The 18,660-nt window shown below is 39.2% G+C and overlaps 1 protein-coding gene and 1 non-coding gene across 2 annotated transcripts; both read right to left on the bottom strand.

Annotated features, from left to right (window-relative positions):
* Nucleotides 1-7,284: 7,284 nt before the first annotated feature.
* On the bottom strand, nt 7,285-9,741 carry LOC131243802 (L-type lectin-domain containing receptor kinase IV.1-like). The gene is made up of 2 exons (XM_058243386.1): nt 7,661-9,741; nt 7,285-7,437 (listed from the first exon to the last, which is right to left on the bottom strand). Exon 1 carries the CDS (start codon nt 9,668-9,670, stop codon nt 7,670-7,672), a length of 2,001 nt encoding a protein of 666 aa, XP_058099369.1. The 5' UTR covers nt 9,671-9,741; the 3' UTR covers nt 7,285-7,437; nt 7,661-7,669.
* A 4,424-nt stretch (nt 9,742-14,165) lies between these two features.
* On the bottom strand, nt 14,166-14,272 carry LOC131244936 (small nucleolar RNA R71). The gene has a single exon (XR_009170704.1). It is a non-coding gene; the product is annotated as a small nucleolar RNA R71 (small nucleolar RNA).
* Nucleotides 14,273-18,660: the final 4,388 nt, after the last annotated feature.

Consider the following 18,660-nt stretch of genomic DNA (forward strand, 5'->3'; position numbering starts at 1 on the left):
ATGAAAGTCGACCATTAAAACCTTTTCGGGGCCATAAAAGTTTTGGATCAAGTTAATCTTCTTCTTTTCCCTTAATCTAGGTATGCATGACTTAGTCAACAGATTGGATGTCAAATAAACAGTACAGTGGGACTTAGGAGGATTTTAATGGTGGATATCCAATCATTATTGTTTTCCAGTCGTGTGGTCCACCTGAGATTTATATCCCTCTCATTTTTGGGACCAAGCTCTAAAATGATCTTTAAAAATGGATGAAACACATATATCATGGTGGGGCCCACAGAGCACCGACCATCAGCCCCCGGGCTAGTGTCAGGGGGAGTAGCCAATCCGTTCCCAGGTCCATCAAACCATTTACACCTGAGATCAGGTGCGAGAGGGGAAAGCAACCGCAACCTGATTTCTCAACGGTCCAATAAACGTGACCCCGACCTGTCAAAATTATATTGGAGTCCAAGGGGTTCCGGTGGGTCCACGACAGCTAATAAATTACCTGTTCTGCTGGGCGTTTGGGTGACTTTAATTCAAATATCATGTAACACGTTGAAGACTATAAACTAAAATAGATGCTTTTACCCATTCCATCAAAGGAGAAAACTACCAGACAAAACGGTGGAACCACGATGGATGGGGTCGTACCCGGCCGACACAAAATAGATGCGTTCAGACCCAACGATTCCATCAGAGGAATAAAGTCCCGATCAAATGGTGGAACCCCGATATACATGGGCACGTAGACAGCTTCATTGAGTCCGCGGTTAACATCCCAGGAATACGTATAATGGGCTCATGCGCTCGTACTTGAGTCTTGGGTCTACATCCCAAGAGTATGTTTCGTCCTCGGGACATGAATAGGTAAAAGTAGGCGCCATGGCCGTTTATCTAGAATGTTGCTACGATGGAACCCCGTGATGGGTGGAACATACGCCAAAAATCTACAGATTGAGATCGGGATGAACAATCTTTGATCTCTTCCGTTGTTTCATCTTTTCTCCAGCAATGATATGTGACTTGCCTGGAACCTTAATTTTAGAAATCCCTGTAATCCCAAGATCTGTGGGGCCTAGTGTAATGTTTTTGTTCTATCCACTGAATCCATCCATTTGGCCACCTTATTTTAGAAAATGAGCCCAAATACCGGGAAAATCAAGGTTCAAGCCAAGCCACACCATAGGAAACAATGATAATGAAAACGACTACTGTTTAAGCTTTCCAAAGGCCTAATGTGATGTTTATATGCCATCTAATGCTGTCATAAAGTGATTCCTACCTCAGAGGGAAAACACAAACATTAGCCTGATGGAAAACTTTTGTGGCCCCAAGAAGGTTTCGATGGTGCATCTTCTTTTCGTGCTATTTCTTTTGGTATGGCCCACTTGAATTTTTCTTTTTATTTTTATCACCCCCATGCTTGGTCCATGTCATAAAATGAGCTGGCAAAACAGATGTGCAGTATGGATAGAAGCAACTTGCTTGTAACCTAGGATGATAGGAATCCCATGTAATAACAATCTCTATGGCCCACCACGATGTTTGTGTTATATCCAATCCATCCAACTATTTTACCATTTCATTTTTATGGCATGATCCCAAACATGAGGGAGATCCAAAACTGAAGTGAGCAGACAACAAGAAATAGTGGGGATGGAAACATCCACCGTTGAAAACTTCCTACGTCCATAGTGATGTGCATATGCTAGTAAGGATATTTGTTACTACCTCTTTGAAAGTAAAACATAAATATCATCTTAATCCAAAACTTATATGAGGACCAAGATAGCATGAGCAGTAGGTGTTCAAGGCACCATGGTTTCCTATGGTGTAGCCCACTTGAGTTTTGGATCTCACTTTATGCTTGAGTTCATGTCATAAAATGAACCGGTGAACAGATAGAAAATCTTTGTTTGACCTTCTTTCCATATTATGCATTTGGTTATTAATGCTGAGCACAGATCCATACACATGCCTTTAGAAGAACAAATCAACGAATGCCACCTAGCCACGATTCAAGTGCAAATTAATAAGGCAAGGTACCTAACACATCTATAAAATACTTACTAAGAGAACATATCTTATAACATGTCTAGCTATGATACATTTGATAAAATTATCTCTCATAGTCTTTCCAAAATGAGAAATCATTCAAGAGATGTTTGAAGAGTTTGTAGCATTTGAGAAGGTTTTGAATATTGGAAGATTGAACTACTATCCAATAAAATCTGGTTATGGTTCAGACCCAAATCGAGAAAAAATAGATGATGGCTAAATCAGGTGGTCTCAAGTTATACATTGATCAAAATAAAAAGAATGAGAGAATGTGAGAACCCAATCATGTAATTGTGGTTCAATTGGAATTAAGAAAATGGGAGAACTAGATGGAATATCTGGTTTGATCCTTCTCCGATAACATATTGATATTAGGTGAATCATATTTATATATTATTTCCAATACTCTAAACCATCATGTTGTGGATGGTTAAATACGGGTGGTAGTTTGATCTGGATCATCCAACACCTCGAGTGTAAGAGATAGTGAGTCCAATAAGACGTTGAGTGGCCATGATCAAGTTCAACTCCGGGATTAGCCCTTAAGGTTCGATTGATCCTGAATCCAATTGGTGGGCCACGAAGATCTCATTGAAGAGACCAACTAAAAAATAAAAAATAAAAAAATTCCTAAAAGCTAATGGTTACAGATCTATCCAGGATATTTTGTTATCCAGAAAGCACATTGTAAATGTGAAGGATTTAAGATTAGCAAGGAAACCTAGCAAGGGTGTTGTCATCTCGACAAGGTATAAAAGGAGCATGCAAAGAAGAGCTCGGGGCCCTACCCCGAATAAATCCATCTATTTTTAATTTATTTTTCATTTACCTTTTTAGCATAGCCTAGCCTAGTTCTAGCATATATCACTATGGCTTAGTGGCTCCCACTATAGTATTATAGAAGTATATTAAATATTTAAAGCATTAAGTTATTGAATCATGATCAACTGAGTTTTAATTTGGGTGATCCTACGTACCCATTTGGTCACATTTTGCTCACCATTCGCCCTGATTGTCTATTTTGATATATGAATAAGGCATTTATGTCTCGTTTCTTTTATTTCTTTAGTTGTTCGATACTTTGTCAATTGTAACGGACGATACATTTAAACGTTAATAAAATCAGCATTATTTTAAAAAAATCGCTTATCTATTCATCTCTATTCCTTTGAGAAATACAAAATAAAGTATTGTTGAAAGAATAAGTACTTAATTCCATTGACACAAGGTAAAAAGAATCTATTCGGAAGAGCTAACTCCTACTCTTTCACAAATTATCTGATTGTTAATTAATCACAACCAGTGGTTGAGAAGATAGTTGGATCATTGCACCCAATCTCTAATTAGTCTGACTCAACACGGAGGACACCAGCAGTTCAATCATAGCTCTAATAATATATTAATTTTAGGAACTACACTAAAGAATTATGTGCAATAATCCTTTAAGATAAACACATACGGCACACATTTGCCTAGAATTACAATAGAAACACAAAATTAATGTAATTCTTAGATCATGGCCTACACATGGTAAGATCCATTCTGTAGATGATCTGGATCATCGTCCAAGTGACCATGTCGTGATGAATGGTGATGAGTAGGGACCAAAACATGATAGGATACCTTTAATCTCTACGTGATTTTCAATGGTTGTTAGCCAATAAAACAGTTGTCCTCCAGCAATGCACGAGAAAAATGCACCTTTCATTGTTGGTGGGTGGAAATCTCTAATTGCATTTAAAATTTCCGAACACAAGAAAATCTTTCGTAACCTTTGTATGATTCCTGCTAAAGAACAACATTAGCCAACTACATAAAATGGAAATACAATAACACATTATGCATATCCTTCAGAGTACATGTATACCTTTCCTTAAAAAAAAAAAAAAAATTTCTTTTTTTTTTAAAAAAAAGGGTCATTGTATGTTAATCTCCTACCATCTTTGGTCCACGGCCTAGAATCTAAACATGAATTTCATGGTACTTTTTCCTTCCAATTCATTTAGAAATGTGTTGGGTTTCCTGCGGTCTATGCATGCTAAGTGAGAGCATGGAGTCACATAACAAGGGTTGAGTATCTTGGGTTTTTTATCGTACTTGCATCGTGGTATGGTCAAATTCTTGAAATCAAAGGAAAGTTTCAAATATTCTGAGGTACTCATCTAACAAGCTTTGAAAAGCTTTTTATACTAAATTGCCCTCATCTTTGGATCATCAATAGTTGTACTGCTTTTTAGTGAAGAAGAAGTTATGTCGGATGTTGTTATTGGGCCTATGGAATCTATATCCAATCCATTCATTTTCTTTATAGTCCTGTTACTTATATGGAAAGATACTAACTTCTCATTGACATGATCTCTTTGTGGCCCACAAAACTTGATAACTTATAATGGTGTTCGTTCGATACAAATTAGTTTGTAATGATGTGGTCAATGTGGCTAGCGGATGTTGATCATGGTTCCAACCATGAAATTTCAAAATTAATGGATGGTGTGAATTCCGCACATATGTAATGGTGGACCCAACAAACTGTATCCTTATAGTGTTAAGGGCCATGGTCAATGTTGTCATGTGTGTAAGGGCCAAGGTTGTCAGGGTCGAGGTTATCATGTGTTAAGAGTCGAGGGTTTCATGTGTTAAGGGTCAAGGTTGTCATGTGTTGAGGGTGGAGGTTATCAAGGTCGAGGTTGTCAGGGTCAAGGGTGTCATGCATTCATTACCTTTACTACCATGAAATGGATCAAAGGCTACGGATTAAACCCGTAGCGAAAGAATGTTTTAGTCATTAGTTATATATTAGTATTGTAGCCTAAGGCCCACAATGGGGTGATCCATTCCGTCTACCTTGTTGGTCAGCTCGCTATGGACTTAAGAACTAACTTAGGTAGGGTCCATTTCCAACAAGCATCACAGTGAGCTTGGAAAGTTTCAACAATGGGTACCACTGTTACTATTGTTTTCTATTATGTTGCCTACACGATCTCTAGATTAGGCTGATATTTGGGCTCTAGCCCTAGAATGACACAACAAAAAGGACGCGTAGCGTGGATTATACACATACATCAATGTGGGCCCCATGAGTTGGGCCTTCCCCATGCCCAAAAAGAGGTTCCACCTTTTGACGGTTATTGGGCATGCACGTAAACGTTTTTTTTTTTTACAAATATTATTTTTGTAATTTTCCATTTATGTGGGGTCCATTTGTAAATCCAAATCATCCATCGAGTTGGCCGGCTCATCATGGGCCCAGAGAGCCCTGTCTTTGGCAGGATTCAGTACACACATGTACTACAATGGACCTTAGAAGGTTTCAACAGTGGTTGTCATCACCATCACTATTTTCTATGGTGTGGATCACCCAAGAGATGATTTTTGTTAGTATGGATGAGGTTGTCATGTGTTAAGGGTCTGAATCGTGGTTGTCATGTGTTAAGGGTTTAGGTCTTGGTCGTCATGTGTTAATGGTCGATGTTGTCAAGGTATGGGTCATGGTTGTCATGTGAAGAGTCAATATTGTCATCTACTAAGGGTCAAGGTTATCATGTTAGGAGGGTCGATGTCATATTTATAATGTGGTAAGGTCAAGGTTATCATGTTATAGAGTCAAGTTCGTGGTTGTAATGTGTTAAGAGTCGAGGTTGTCATGTTATAAGGGTCGAGGTCGTAGTTATAATGTGATAAAGGTTGAGGTTGTCATGTTATAAGAGTCAAGGTCGTGGTTTTAGTGTAGTAAGGGTTGAGGTTGTCGTGTTATAAGGGTAAGGGTTGAGGTTGTCATGTTATAAGAGTTGAGGTCGTTGTTGTAATATGGTAAGGGTTGAGGTTGTTATGTTAGAATAGTCGAGGTCGTGGCTGTAATATGGTAAGAGTAACGGGTCGAGGTTGTATTGTTAGAAAGGTTGATGTCATGATTGTAATGTGATAAGAGTAGAGGTTGTCATATTTTTATTTTTATTTTTATTTAAAGGAAAATTTTCATTAATTGAAGAAACCATGTACAAGATTGATGGACTTCAGGATGCCTCAAGAATAAAAGGACCAAGAGGGAGCCTATCATAAGCGCCAAACGGCAGACTAACCTAAGAGAGCCGACCAACGGTCTTCAGGGACTGCATGATGGTCCCCTGCCCTACTCTATATTAGAAAATGAGTCCTCTAATTACCGAGGGAAGCTCTGACGGATGCCGAAAGAGACTACTAGCCTGCAGCTCGCTAGCGAGGCGGGCGAGACTGTGCGCTGGACTATTTCCTTCTCTTTAATATGTCCAACTAAGAACTGCCCTCGTCGTAGCAATTTGTCGGTTCTGGCATACCAAAAGTCGAGGTTGTCATATGTTAATGGTTGTGGATTCTGTCGTGGTTTATGTGTTGAATCCATTCTGCCCATTAGATTTAGAATTTAATTTAATGTAATGGGCCAAAAAATAAATAATATCTAAAAATCCTATGGCCTCAAAAGGTTTTCAATAGTAGGTTTTCAATCTCACTACTTTCTATAGTGTAATCCACTTGAGCCTTTGATATGCCTCATTTTTCGGCTCATGCCTTAAAATGATCTTTCAAAATGGATGGATGACATAGATAAAATATTTGCATCATAGTAGGCCTCATGGGACCATCCATCTCTAGATAGGTCCAATCCACGTTAAATTAAATTGACGCAGATTTTGAGGGAATAGCTTTTTGTAGGCAGTTCGTACCAATGTAAGATGTGCTGAGCCCATTGCAATGTTTGTGGGAAATCCACTTCATTCATTCATTTTTTAATATCATGTCGAGACATTGAGACAAAAATTAGACAGATTTGAAACTTATGTGTGGTCACGACTGTCAACAATGGGAAGAAATGACCTATTATTCAAACTTTTCTAAGCTCCACTCTGATATTTATATGCAATCCAAACAATTTATAAAGTAGCCCATATGCTCCTAAACTCCTTACCTTAGGAATGGACTAAGAATAAAAATAGTAGCATGATTATAAGCTTTCGCGGGGCATGAATGTTTCAACCATGGGCGTAATTTTCTGTTGTGTGGCTGACTTGAGATTTGGATATACCTCATTTTTTGGTTCATGTCTTAAAATGATTTAATAAAAAATATGAACGGTATGAATTTATTACAAACACTATAATGGGCCCCATAGTTTTTATCCCCATCAGAGTCCCACCCACATCCCTCCACTCAAAAGGCAATCAATGTACATCTCAACGTTTTTTCAAAAAAGATACAGGTGACTATGCAGAACATATATTTAATCCTTCTAATATCTGAGTGCCACAATATTTTTTTTAAGTCAAAATCCACAATATTTATACACTATGATCCTGGCTCTCACTTTGTACAAGCGGACCCATCGTTCTGAGATCCAAACCGTTGATATTATGACGCCTAAAATCAAAGGTGAAGCTCATCGTATCAACGGTTTAAATCAAGTCTTATGTTTACGAACTTCCACTGCGACGAAGTTGTTGAAAACCTTTTTTTTAAAAATTAAAAAAAAAAAAAAAAAAAATTAAAAAAAAAAGACGAAGAAGATGACGTCAATAACGAAGGCTGCGTTCAGAACAATTCATAAAGCATAGAAAACTCACAACATCGTGTAGCACCTTACCATCGTCTATCAACGGCCACCGGAGAGGACCGATTCCTGGACCGATATCGTGCTTGAGAATCCCTGTTCCAAAGAAGGATATAACAAGCGTAGATCATCTGGCGCTTTATAATGGCCCACCGAGAGGATCGCCGCGGCCAGACCGTCCGATGTGAGATAGGGAAAGGGTGCATCGCGCTCCAAAAACTGCATTACTTGCCGCATGCTCGGCCTTGCAAACGACAACGAATGCGAACACAGCAACCCAAGCTTCAGCACGAGCTCCATCTCCTCCACCTCATAGTCATGTCCCAGTTTTGGATCTGCAGCCGCCAGTATCGTCCCTCTCCTCCAGCATTCCGATACCCATTTGACCAAGATCCCCTCATCCGCCGATGATCGGGGATCGATGGGCCTCTTCCCGCAAGCAACCTCGAGCATGAAAGTTCCGAATGCGAATACGTCAGCGCTTGTGGTGGCCTTCCCGGTCCTAGTCAGCTCCGGTGCAATATATCCGTAGGTCCCCACCATGTGGGTCGTCTGTGGATCAGTCCCACGATCGTACAGTCTGGCAAGGCCGAAGTCGCCTAATCTACCGTTCATCTCACTATCTAATAAAACATTGCTGGCTTTGATGTCTCTGTGAAGGACCACCTGCTCCCATTCCTCATGCAAATAGAGAAGCCCTGAAGCTACTCCTTTGATTATCAGAAACCGTTGATTCCAGCTCAGCAATGACTTTCGATGGCCAAAGAGAAACTTATCCAAACTTCCATTGGGCATGAAATCATAGACCAGCAGGAGCTCTTTCTTTCGCCGGCAGTAACCAAGAAGTTGCACCAAGTTCCGGTGACGGAGGCGACCCAGGCTCATGATTTCGGATATGAATTCCCGCATCCCTTGTCGAGAATCATGAGAGATTCTCTTCACAGCCACTTCGACCTTCGAGGCTGATAAAACACCTCGATAAACTCTTCCAAAACCACCGACCCCCAGGAGCTCTTTTTCTGTGAAGCCCGTAGTGGCCATGAATAGATCCTTGTACGAGAACCGATGCGTCTCGTATTCATGTTCCCAGTCCTCTACTACTTCAGCGAACTTGATCTTCCTTCTCACAATGAGACCGATGGCTGAGATGGCCGTTAAAGTGAAAAATATCACAATTACTGGTAACCCAATTGTTAAGAGCTTTGATTTCTTTTTGGGTCCTATACGTGGAAGCTTAGGAAGATGCCAGGGATCAAGGTCCTGAGCCTGACCGTTCATTTTAAAGCTCCATCCCAAGATGTAATGAGATGCTGGAGCGGACTTGGTCGATGAAGAGAAACCGATATACATGTCATCTAACACAACCGATGAAAGATTCACCGACGATGAGAAGAGTGGACGATCAGGTTTAGGTAAGTTGATAGGAGATAATGTTACGTTGAGTTGGTTTTGGACACTATTGTATTCTACCCAGACATGCATCGGTTCTCCACTTACAAGGTTTAGATTCTTTAACCTGCCATTCATATTACTAAAGTAAGCTGCAGGAGCTGATATGATGGAAACTAAACCATTGATGTCGACTCCCACATGGTTGTCATTGATATCAAGAAAATCTGGATCGAGGGCCGTGTCAAGCTCGATGGCAACTATGTGATTCGATGAATTGCGGATGTTCTTCGGATTGAAGATGCCCCAGTATTGGCCTAGTTCACCTCCTGGGAACTCTTTTGAAGGTGAGATCACAAAGACGATCCCAGTGCTTCTTACATTTGGATACCGGAGCATGATTGCAAAGACGAAATTGACAGAGAAAGATCGAGTTTTACCGTGTGAAGGTTTGAAGTGAAGGGGATTGGGGTAGAAGGCGTGGCCCTTTTGACTTGAGGAATTGGTGAGAAGCAGGAGGCCATTGGATGCGATCTTTGCCGAGCCGTCTAGGCTTATGTTAGCTCCGCGGAATCCGTTGTAAATGAAATCATAGTCACTTGAAGAAGCTACATGTCTCATGAGGAGAAACAACATTAGGAGCTTAGAAAACATGACTGAAAGCTTACAATGGCTTCAAAGTTCGTAGATTTTGATGCTTTGGTAGTTCTCTAATGAAATGTAGTATCGTCCATATGAATTAGTGACCATATATATGAACTATAGAGAGAGAGAGAGAGAGAGAGAGAGAGAGAGAGTAATAACTTGGCAACTAAGCTGACAAGTCAACAAATGAATCGGCGAACAAGATGAGGCGTAATTGATTTGATACTCTGCATGCAATTGTGATCGTTGATACGCATGCACATGAAATGGGATTTTGACAGCACTAGCCTTACGGTTCAGACAAATTCTCCTAGAGAAACTGGTTTTAAAGTATTCCCTATGTAGTCTTCTCACAAGATTTTAAAAACTTTTCAAATGAAATTAACCCTGTCCTTGATCAGCAGTTGTACTACTTATGAGCGAAGAAGTTATCTAGTATTCAAGGAAGTAATATGGATGAGATTTGTCATTGAGCCAATTGAAACTTAGATGCTAACTTCTTAGGTTTATCATTTGGCCCATTTATTTTCTTTGTAACTATCTATTTATATGAAAAGATGCTAACTTTTTACTATCGCGATCTCTATGGGGCCTACAAAATTAGATAAGTTATAATGGTATTTGTTCAATACGAAATATTTTCTTGTGATGTGGTCCATATAACTAGTGGATATTCATCATTCTTCCAATCATGCATTTTTATGAAATAATGACGTTAATAAATGGATCGGATTCCACACATATGTAATGGTGGCCGCACAAACAATGTAGATTTTTACACTTTTTGCAGTTGGACTTCTTCTTTCTTGAAAAATTGAAGATCGTGGGACCTACTACCACTCTCCCTTTGATATTTCTCTCCAGTGTCGCTCCAACATTTATCTCCTCTGGCATGCATCTGGCATTTTCTGGCGTTCATCCGAAAACTCCTATTCTTTAAAGTCCGTCATTTCTTTTCACTATTTCTCTCATCCTGTGTCTATCTAGTATTCTTTGGCACTAATCTGCAAACTCATCTTCATTAGAACTTCATCCACCACTTTTACCATCACGATCAAGCAGTTCTCTAGTGTTTCAAATATCGTACTAAACTACAGTTTTAGTCATTTTCGAAGGTAAATAAAACCTTAAATTGTTGAGGGTCAAATATTGCATATTAGATCCTAGTTACTACCTAGATTTACAAACATGATACTGCTTAACGGTCTATTTTAATCGTGTTTGTGGTGCAAGGTGAAGTTGTAAGCTTGGACCGAAACAGGATGTTAAAAGTTGATATTTAACGCTTAGAATTCACCAAGGTAAGGGACGGACCCCAGGGTACCAATATTGATGGATTTATATGCCAGAGGTCCGAGAAAATCGAGAAACTGAAGCTCAAGTGGCCCAAAATTGATCCAGAATGCAAGATCACAGGGTTCCCACCATCTGCTCGGCTCAAAAATTCATATATGGCCTGAGGACCATAAATTAACCATACATATAGAATTTTATCCGTTGGATCCCTCTGGAAGTGGGCCAAAGGACAGATCAGCCCATAAATCAGTGAATTGGGGACCACCCAATTTCAGATATACTTCAATTTTGGTCTCAACCCCTTAAATTATATGGCAAACAAGTTGGCCAGAGTGGATCATTCATAACCATCACTGTGGACCCCACCTAGATTGTCTGTGCACCGTGCACATGTGCACCAGATGTGCATGGCATGTCCAAGACGGTCAAACCGCCTTGGACCCGTATTCCATTAAAAAACGGTAACTACCATTTTCTCTGGATGAAACAGGGGCACCGTTTGATCACTAGTGGCCTCCATCATGGCCCCTGAAAAAGATCCGAGCCGTCCATCAAGTAGAGAGGCTCGAGCTGGTCAAAAATATGCTGACCGTTGTCAGGCATGCACGTGCACGTTCCGGTCACAACAATCACAAGCATGTTGTCTTGCTTCATTCACAGCCGTTGAAGCGAGATTACTTCAGTGGGCCGCGTCAAAGGACATTCAAAACGGACCATTCTCGACTGAAATTACGAGACGAATCTAGTGGACGACGTGTATCTCTTCCAGGACATCATTCATGGACCCCACCAAGCTTCACGCAGCTCCTTTGCATAAAGGTTACGCAGGTCCAACGTCTGAAAATTAGTCGAATTTGTTTCAAGCTGTTATACGCCCGTAGAGAGGACCGTACATGTGATCTGGACCGTCTATCAGCCTTAAAAGGGCCCTATAAACATCGCCTAGGTGTTAGAATCACTAAATGAAGCGAAGGGGGCTGTTGATCTTCCAAATGCAGAATAGACGGTGTAACAACATAAACTGTGGGCCACCATGGTTTTGACCCAAAACCGATGAGGTCTGAATGGTTTTTCGATGTGAATCCAATGGACGGACTGGATTTCACCTCTGACATCAAGAATGGGCTCCACCAATACATCAGCATAAGTTGATTTACACACTCTGTTGTGCGCACTACCTGCGAATGGAGTGCGGAAACCCTCTACCCACATTGCTCGCTCTTATAAAAGAAAGATGTGAGAGAGAGAAGGGGATCTCGACTGGGGGCTTCAACGTGGATACAAGAGAGAGAGTAGAGTAGTTAGAATTTGTTTCATATTTTCTGTTTTGTTTTTGTGCGAGTTCTGGCCCAATCATGTTGGGTTAAACCTCTTAGCTAGGGCTAAGAGGTGAAGTTTGTAGCATAATTGGGACGTTTGCTTGGCTTTGATTCATGTTTTGTTGAACTCTTATGGATTCTAGTTATTTATGAAGGTGTATTTTTAGTTTTTAATGGTTTGTTGTGACTCAGATTACAAGGGATCTGCGATAGCTTTAAGTATGTTTTTCCTATTATTGAGATTGTGAAATTAGTAAGACCTGTTGTTCACCATCGTCCTGTGGGATGGTAGGGTGACAAAATCCTTCCTAACTTTCACAATTATCTCATGATTGGCTGTGAGATTGATAAATTGTTGTTGTTTGTCATAGTCTCCTGGGCCTGGTTAGGTGACGGAATCACTTCCAAATCTTCACCACTCTTATCTATTGATGATTAGATCTATGAGAAGTTCAGAGATCTGACAAATCTCTTCTTATCAACTGGATAGGATAGGACTCTGATTCCAGTTGTATCCTTGAATCAATACAAGGTAGCTTCCCAATTGTTACAAGTGGATCCTTGGCACCCTAGTTCCCACTTTTATTTTCACAAGTTTTAGAGTAATACTTCATCATTATTTCCTCATATTCACTTGATTTAGATTTCATTTTAGTCTAGTTCTAGTTCTAGTTAGTTTCAAATTACGTACAGGTTTTAGTCCTTATGGATTCGACCTCGGTCTCACCAAGTTTATTACTACATCACAACCCTATACTTGGGGAGTGAACAAGTTTTTGGCGCCGTTGTCAGGGATTGACAGTTATGTTTTTCTGAAATTGACTAGTTTTAGAATTATGATAAGATTAGGATTTTCTATCTTTAGGTTTAGATTTTTCTGATTTCTAGAAACTAACCTGTTCTCCTGTTTTGTAGGACCTTGACATACACATTCTAAATTGGTAATATCTTTCTAAGTTTCTAGTCTTTCTGTTTTCTATTTTAAATTAGGTTTTATCTTTAGAAACTTTCTAATTCTAGGATTTCTTCTAATTTAGAAACTAACTGTCTTTCTATTTTAGGTTTAGAATTTTCCTAATTTGTTTTTAGAAACTTTCTATTTTTCCTTTTAGAAAATTTTTCTTTTTTTAGAAACTAGTTAACTTTAGGATCTCCTACTATTTCTAGACTTTCTATCTATAGAAATTAACTTGGTTTGTTTTGTTTTGCAGGTTCTTAATTTAGGACTTCTAATTTGGTAACTTCCTTCCAACTCTTTTCTGTTATTTTCTAGATTTGTATTTCTTCCTTTCTTTTAGATATAGGTTTAGAATTTGAATTGATGGTTACGAGTGTTTCATGCCCAAGTGGGTTCGTGACAACACTCTATGTCTCAAGGAGGATTGGTTGAGGGGTTATCTATCCATCGTAGGATTAGACACAACTTGAGATCCTCAGAGTTAACTAAGGTTATTGCCGCAAATCAACCTCTTCTACCCCAACCTAAGGTGGAGGACATCCAGGATGAGAATGAGGTACATCAAGCACCCCCACCTCATACTTTACGAGATTATTTACAACAGGTGGGGGTGAGTATGTCCTCATGCATGATTTTTTCTGAAAATACGGGACACATGAATATCAAGCCAGGGGTGATTCAACTCATTCCAAAGTTTCATGGGCTTGAATCTGAAAATCCATATCTACACTTGAAAGAGTTTGATGAAATCATAACCACTTTATACTTTCCTAACGTGTCTGAGGACACGGTCAGGCTAAAACTCTTTCCCTTTTCTTTGAAAGAGAAAGCTAAGGTGTGGTTACATTCACTACGTCCCCGATCTATTGGCACATGGAATGACATGACAAGGGAGTTCATAAAGAAATTTTTTTCATATCACAAAACGAACACCCTTAGAAAGTCAATTATGAACTTCGCCTAAAAGGAGGATAAAACATTCTTCTAATGTTGGGAGTGGTTCAAGGACCTTGTCAGCTCATGCCCACAACACGGATTTGAAACGTGGCACATTACACACTTTTTCTATGATGGATTGACATCTTCCACCCGCTAATTGGTCGAGACAATGTGCAATAGAGAATTTATGAATAAAAATGTTGATGATGTGTGGGATTACTTGGATAGACTTGCTGAAAACACACAAGTATGGGACACATACCCAAAATCAAATACCACTTCTAGGCCCACTCAATCAAAGGAAATGGGCAGAGTATACCTTCTAAAAGAGGATGATGATCTCAATTCTAAAGTGGCTAATCTCATAAAGAAATTCAAGGTCATGGAATCAAGGAAGGACAAGGGTAAGGAAATTATTTTTGGTATTTGTGGTTGTAACAGTTACACAACTGAAAATTGTTCAACCATATCTGCCTTTCAAGAGGTATTGACTGAGCAATCCAATGCCGTAAATAACTATCAAAGACCTTTCAATGGACCTACCTCTAATACGTACAATCTTGGTGAGAAAAATTATTCAAACTTTAGTTGGAGGAATGGACAAACTGATACTCCTCAAGGTTTCTTTAATCAGACTTCACAACAACAACAAGAGAAACCTCAAGAGGATCCGATTTTAAAACATTTTGAAAAGCAAGATCATTTCAATCAGGGTATGCTACAAGTCTTGCAAGACCTTAATAAAACATTACAAGGACTTAAGGTGGAAAACACGATTGGGAATAAGGGGAGCCTCCTAGCTCAACCTCTTCCCAATCCAAAGCTGCAATATGAAGTTGGCAACTCAAGCTCTTTAAATCAAATGAAGCACGCTAAATCCATCACCACTCTTAGGAGTGGGAAGATTATTGATAAAACCCTTCTGGTTAGGCCCAAAAAGCCTCAAGAGTTAGAAGAGGAGAACAATGATGGATCTAGCGATGCCCGACAAAAATTAGAACCGAAACTTCTAAAGAGGCCAATTGCTCCATTTCCCCAATGGTTGGTTACACCAAAATCTCTCTCTAACTCTCAAGATATTCTAGAGGTGTTGAAACAAGTGAAAGTCAACATTCCTCTACTTGATGCCATAAAACAAATGCCTTTATATGCCAAATTTCTGAAAGACCTATACACGACCAAACGACGGCAGAGGATCTTCTTGACTGAGAAAGTGAGTGCCATCGTGAAGCAAGATGTGCCGCAGAAATTCAAAGATCTCGGTAGCCCAACCATATCATGTGTAATCGGGAAATATCGAATTGATCATGAACTTCTTGACTTAGGAGCGAGCGTCAATTTGATTCCCTACTCAGTATATAAACAGTTAGGTTTGGGTGAATTAAAACTCATCCTAACCACACTACAACTTGTTGATCGCTCTGCTCATGTACCAAGAGGGATAATTGAGGATGTGTTGGTCCAGGTCGATAGATTTTACTACCCTATAGATTTTATCATCCTGGAACTGAACCCATCAATAACATGAGCACTCAGATTCTCGTCATTCTTGGTCGCCCATTCCTTGCCACTTCAAACGCAATTATCAATTGCAGGAATGGTGTTATGACTATGTCTTTCAGAAATATGACATTGGAGTCAAACATTTTTTTCAATAACGGTAAAAACTCAGAGGATGATGATGATTTCTACGACATTAACATGATTGATTCTTTTATGGAAGATAGAACGCCTCTGACCTTATCCTTTGACCCTTTAGAGACGTGCCTAGCACACTCCCATGACTTGGATGATGATATAATTCGGGAGATATATGAGTTACTCGATATGAATCTAGAATTTGAAACCACTCAGTTGAGGCCACCATCTGAACTGTTAAATGTTGACGATTCAATGCCTCTTCTGAGTAGTATCAATGAACAGAATCTGCACATCGATGTTTCATCTACTGACCCTTAATCTGTCTGTGCAGGGCTGGAGCAAGAGAGTATACCTCCATTTACTTTTAAGGACGATGGATTCCTTGGGCAGCACAACACGAACTTCAATATGAAGAATGAGTCGCTCTAAGCTGAATTCCCCAACTCTTTGGATGATTGTTTGGCACACTTTGCAGATTCAAATGATCCTATGATAAGATACATAGTAAATGCCTTGCAAGACAACATCTCGGTAGTCATCACTGACCGAGAGAACCCTTATTCTGAAGCCCCTTCTTCCACAGATCCTAACTGTTTACCATTAAGGGAGGAGGATCTGAAAATTGAACCGAAGTCTGAAACTTCGGAATGTATCGAGACTACATCACTTTCTGAGAAGTTTTCTGAGTTTTATTTATTTGTAGTCTCTGATTCACCATGTGATACTAACATTGAAACTTTTTCTGTCATAGGTGAATCATATATACTTTGGATACCTCAAGCGAATCAACGACAAATTTTTGCTGAGGTACATAAGTTTCTCTGGACATTCATGCTCCAGGGTAGCCAAGCCTATTGTAAAAAGAAATTTTGGATAATCTTGTTGAGAAACCTATTGAGAAATTTATCAAGATACTAGCCAGAAGAAGAATCTTGTGGCATGACTAAGTAGTTTTTCCTCTGCTTTCATAGGACTAGGTAGTTTGCTTTATGCTGTCCTAGGATAGATGGCTTTATGCCGTTAGGTTAGTTTGCTTGATACGTTGTTTTAAGATAGTTGATTTTTGTGTTTCACTCTCGTACTCACTCGCTCTCAAGCTGCGATCTCTTGAAAAGTCTCTCTCCTGATTTCTTCATCCAGGTACTATCTTTCCATCACTTTTCCTTTACTTTCGTTGTCCCATGTGCATTACATACTTACATTTTTTTTACATTGAGGACAATGTAGATTTTAGGTTGGGGGTGGGAGATTAGGTCCTAATCAGTGTTTTCTTAGTCTTGAGCAAAAATTGTGAAGATTTTTAAATTTTTCTGAAATTTCTTGTGAATTCGAAATGATTTTGAGGGATAGTCGTGATTTTAGAATTACAAGATAGGTGATGTTGGTGATTTATGACTCTTGGATTCAGTTATCTTTTAGCTTTCACAGTAAGTTTGAATTATTAATCCATGATTAGAAGTTTCAAACATTGATTGAACCATGATTTCACCCGTCACATCTCGCTCACACATTAAGGTTTCAGTTTGATATTGAAGGGTTAACTTGGTAATCACTAAGCATGTTTTAAATATTAAAAAAATACATGTTTCAATTGAATATATATATATATATATATATATATATATATATATATATATATATATATATATACCTTTGTAAAGGGTTGGACAAATAATCTTCACCATAGGTTTGCTCCCTATAGGTGTAGATTTAATTCCCCATGGATGATATGTGAAAAGGGTTGGGTATACGGTTTTCATCATAGGTTTGTTCCCTATAGGTGAGGATTTGATTCCCCTTCTTGGTGTTACTTTTAAAGGAAAAATCAAAAGCTGGAACAATGAAAAGATGATTTGTGCAGCAAGTTTTGGTTATCATGTATTCTCTTCTGGGTTACCAATGATATCCTGAAATAGAAAAGTGAATTTTAATGATGATAAGCCGAGATTAGATTATACACACATGGAACTCAATGTTTAGAATTTTTCTAATTAATAGATTAATACCTTGGAACTTGATTATGAAGTTTACCATGTGCTTAAGTCTAGGAAAAATTAATGTTCAACATTCATGAATCATAGAATTCTAGGATCTGGATTATTTTTTTTTCAAAAATCACTCAAGTTCATAGAAATTGTTCTATAATTCTCAACTTATTTTTCGCATACTTTGCTTGGGACTAACAAAATGTTGGTTGAGGGTTATGTTAAGGGTCAAATATTGCATATTAGACCCCAGTTACTACCTAGATTTACAAACATGATACTGCTTAATGGTCTATTTTAATCGTGTTTGTGGTGCAAGGTGAAGTTGCGAGCTTGGACCGAAACAGGGTGCTAAAAGTTGATATTTAACGCTTAGAATTCATTAAAGCAAGGGACGGACCCCAGCGTACCAAGATTGATAGATTTACATGCCAGAGATCCAAGAAAATTGAGAAACTGAAGCTCAAGTGGCCCAAAATTGGTCCAGAATGAAAGATCACGGGGTTCCCACCATCTTCTTGGCTCGAAACTTCATACATGGCCTGAGGACCATAAATTAACTGTACATATAGAATTTTATCCGTTGGATCCCTCTAGAAGTGGCCCAAAGGATAGATCAGCCCATAAATCAGTGAATTGGGGACCACCTGATATCTAGATATACTTCAATTTTGGTCTCAACCCCTTAAACTATATGGCAAACAAGTTGGCCGGAGTGGATCATTCATAACCATCACTGTGGACCCCACCTACGTTGTGTGTGCACCGTGCACATGTGCACCAGATGTGCATGGCATGTCCAAGACGGTCAAACTGCCTTGGACCCGTATTCCATTCAAAAACGGTAACTATCGTTTTCTT

The sequence above is a fragment of the Magnolia sinica genome, chromosome 4, assembly GCF_029962835.1.
Source record: "Magnolia sinica isolate HGM2019 chromosome 4, MsV1, whole genome shotgun sequence".
In the NCBI taxonomy this organism is placed as follows: Eukaryota; Viridiplantae; Streptophyta; class Magnoliopsida; order Magnoliales; family Magnoliaceae; genus Magnolia; species Magnolia sinica.

What these genes read in the sequence shown, in the direction of transcription:
- LOC131243802 (XM_058243386.1), bottom strand. Translation starts at nt 9,670, where the DNA reads ATGTTTTCTAAGCTCCTAATGTTGTTTCTCCTCATGAGACATGTAGCT.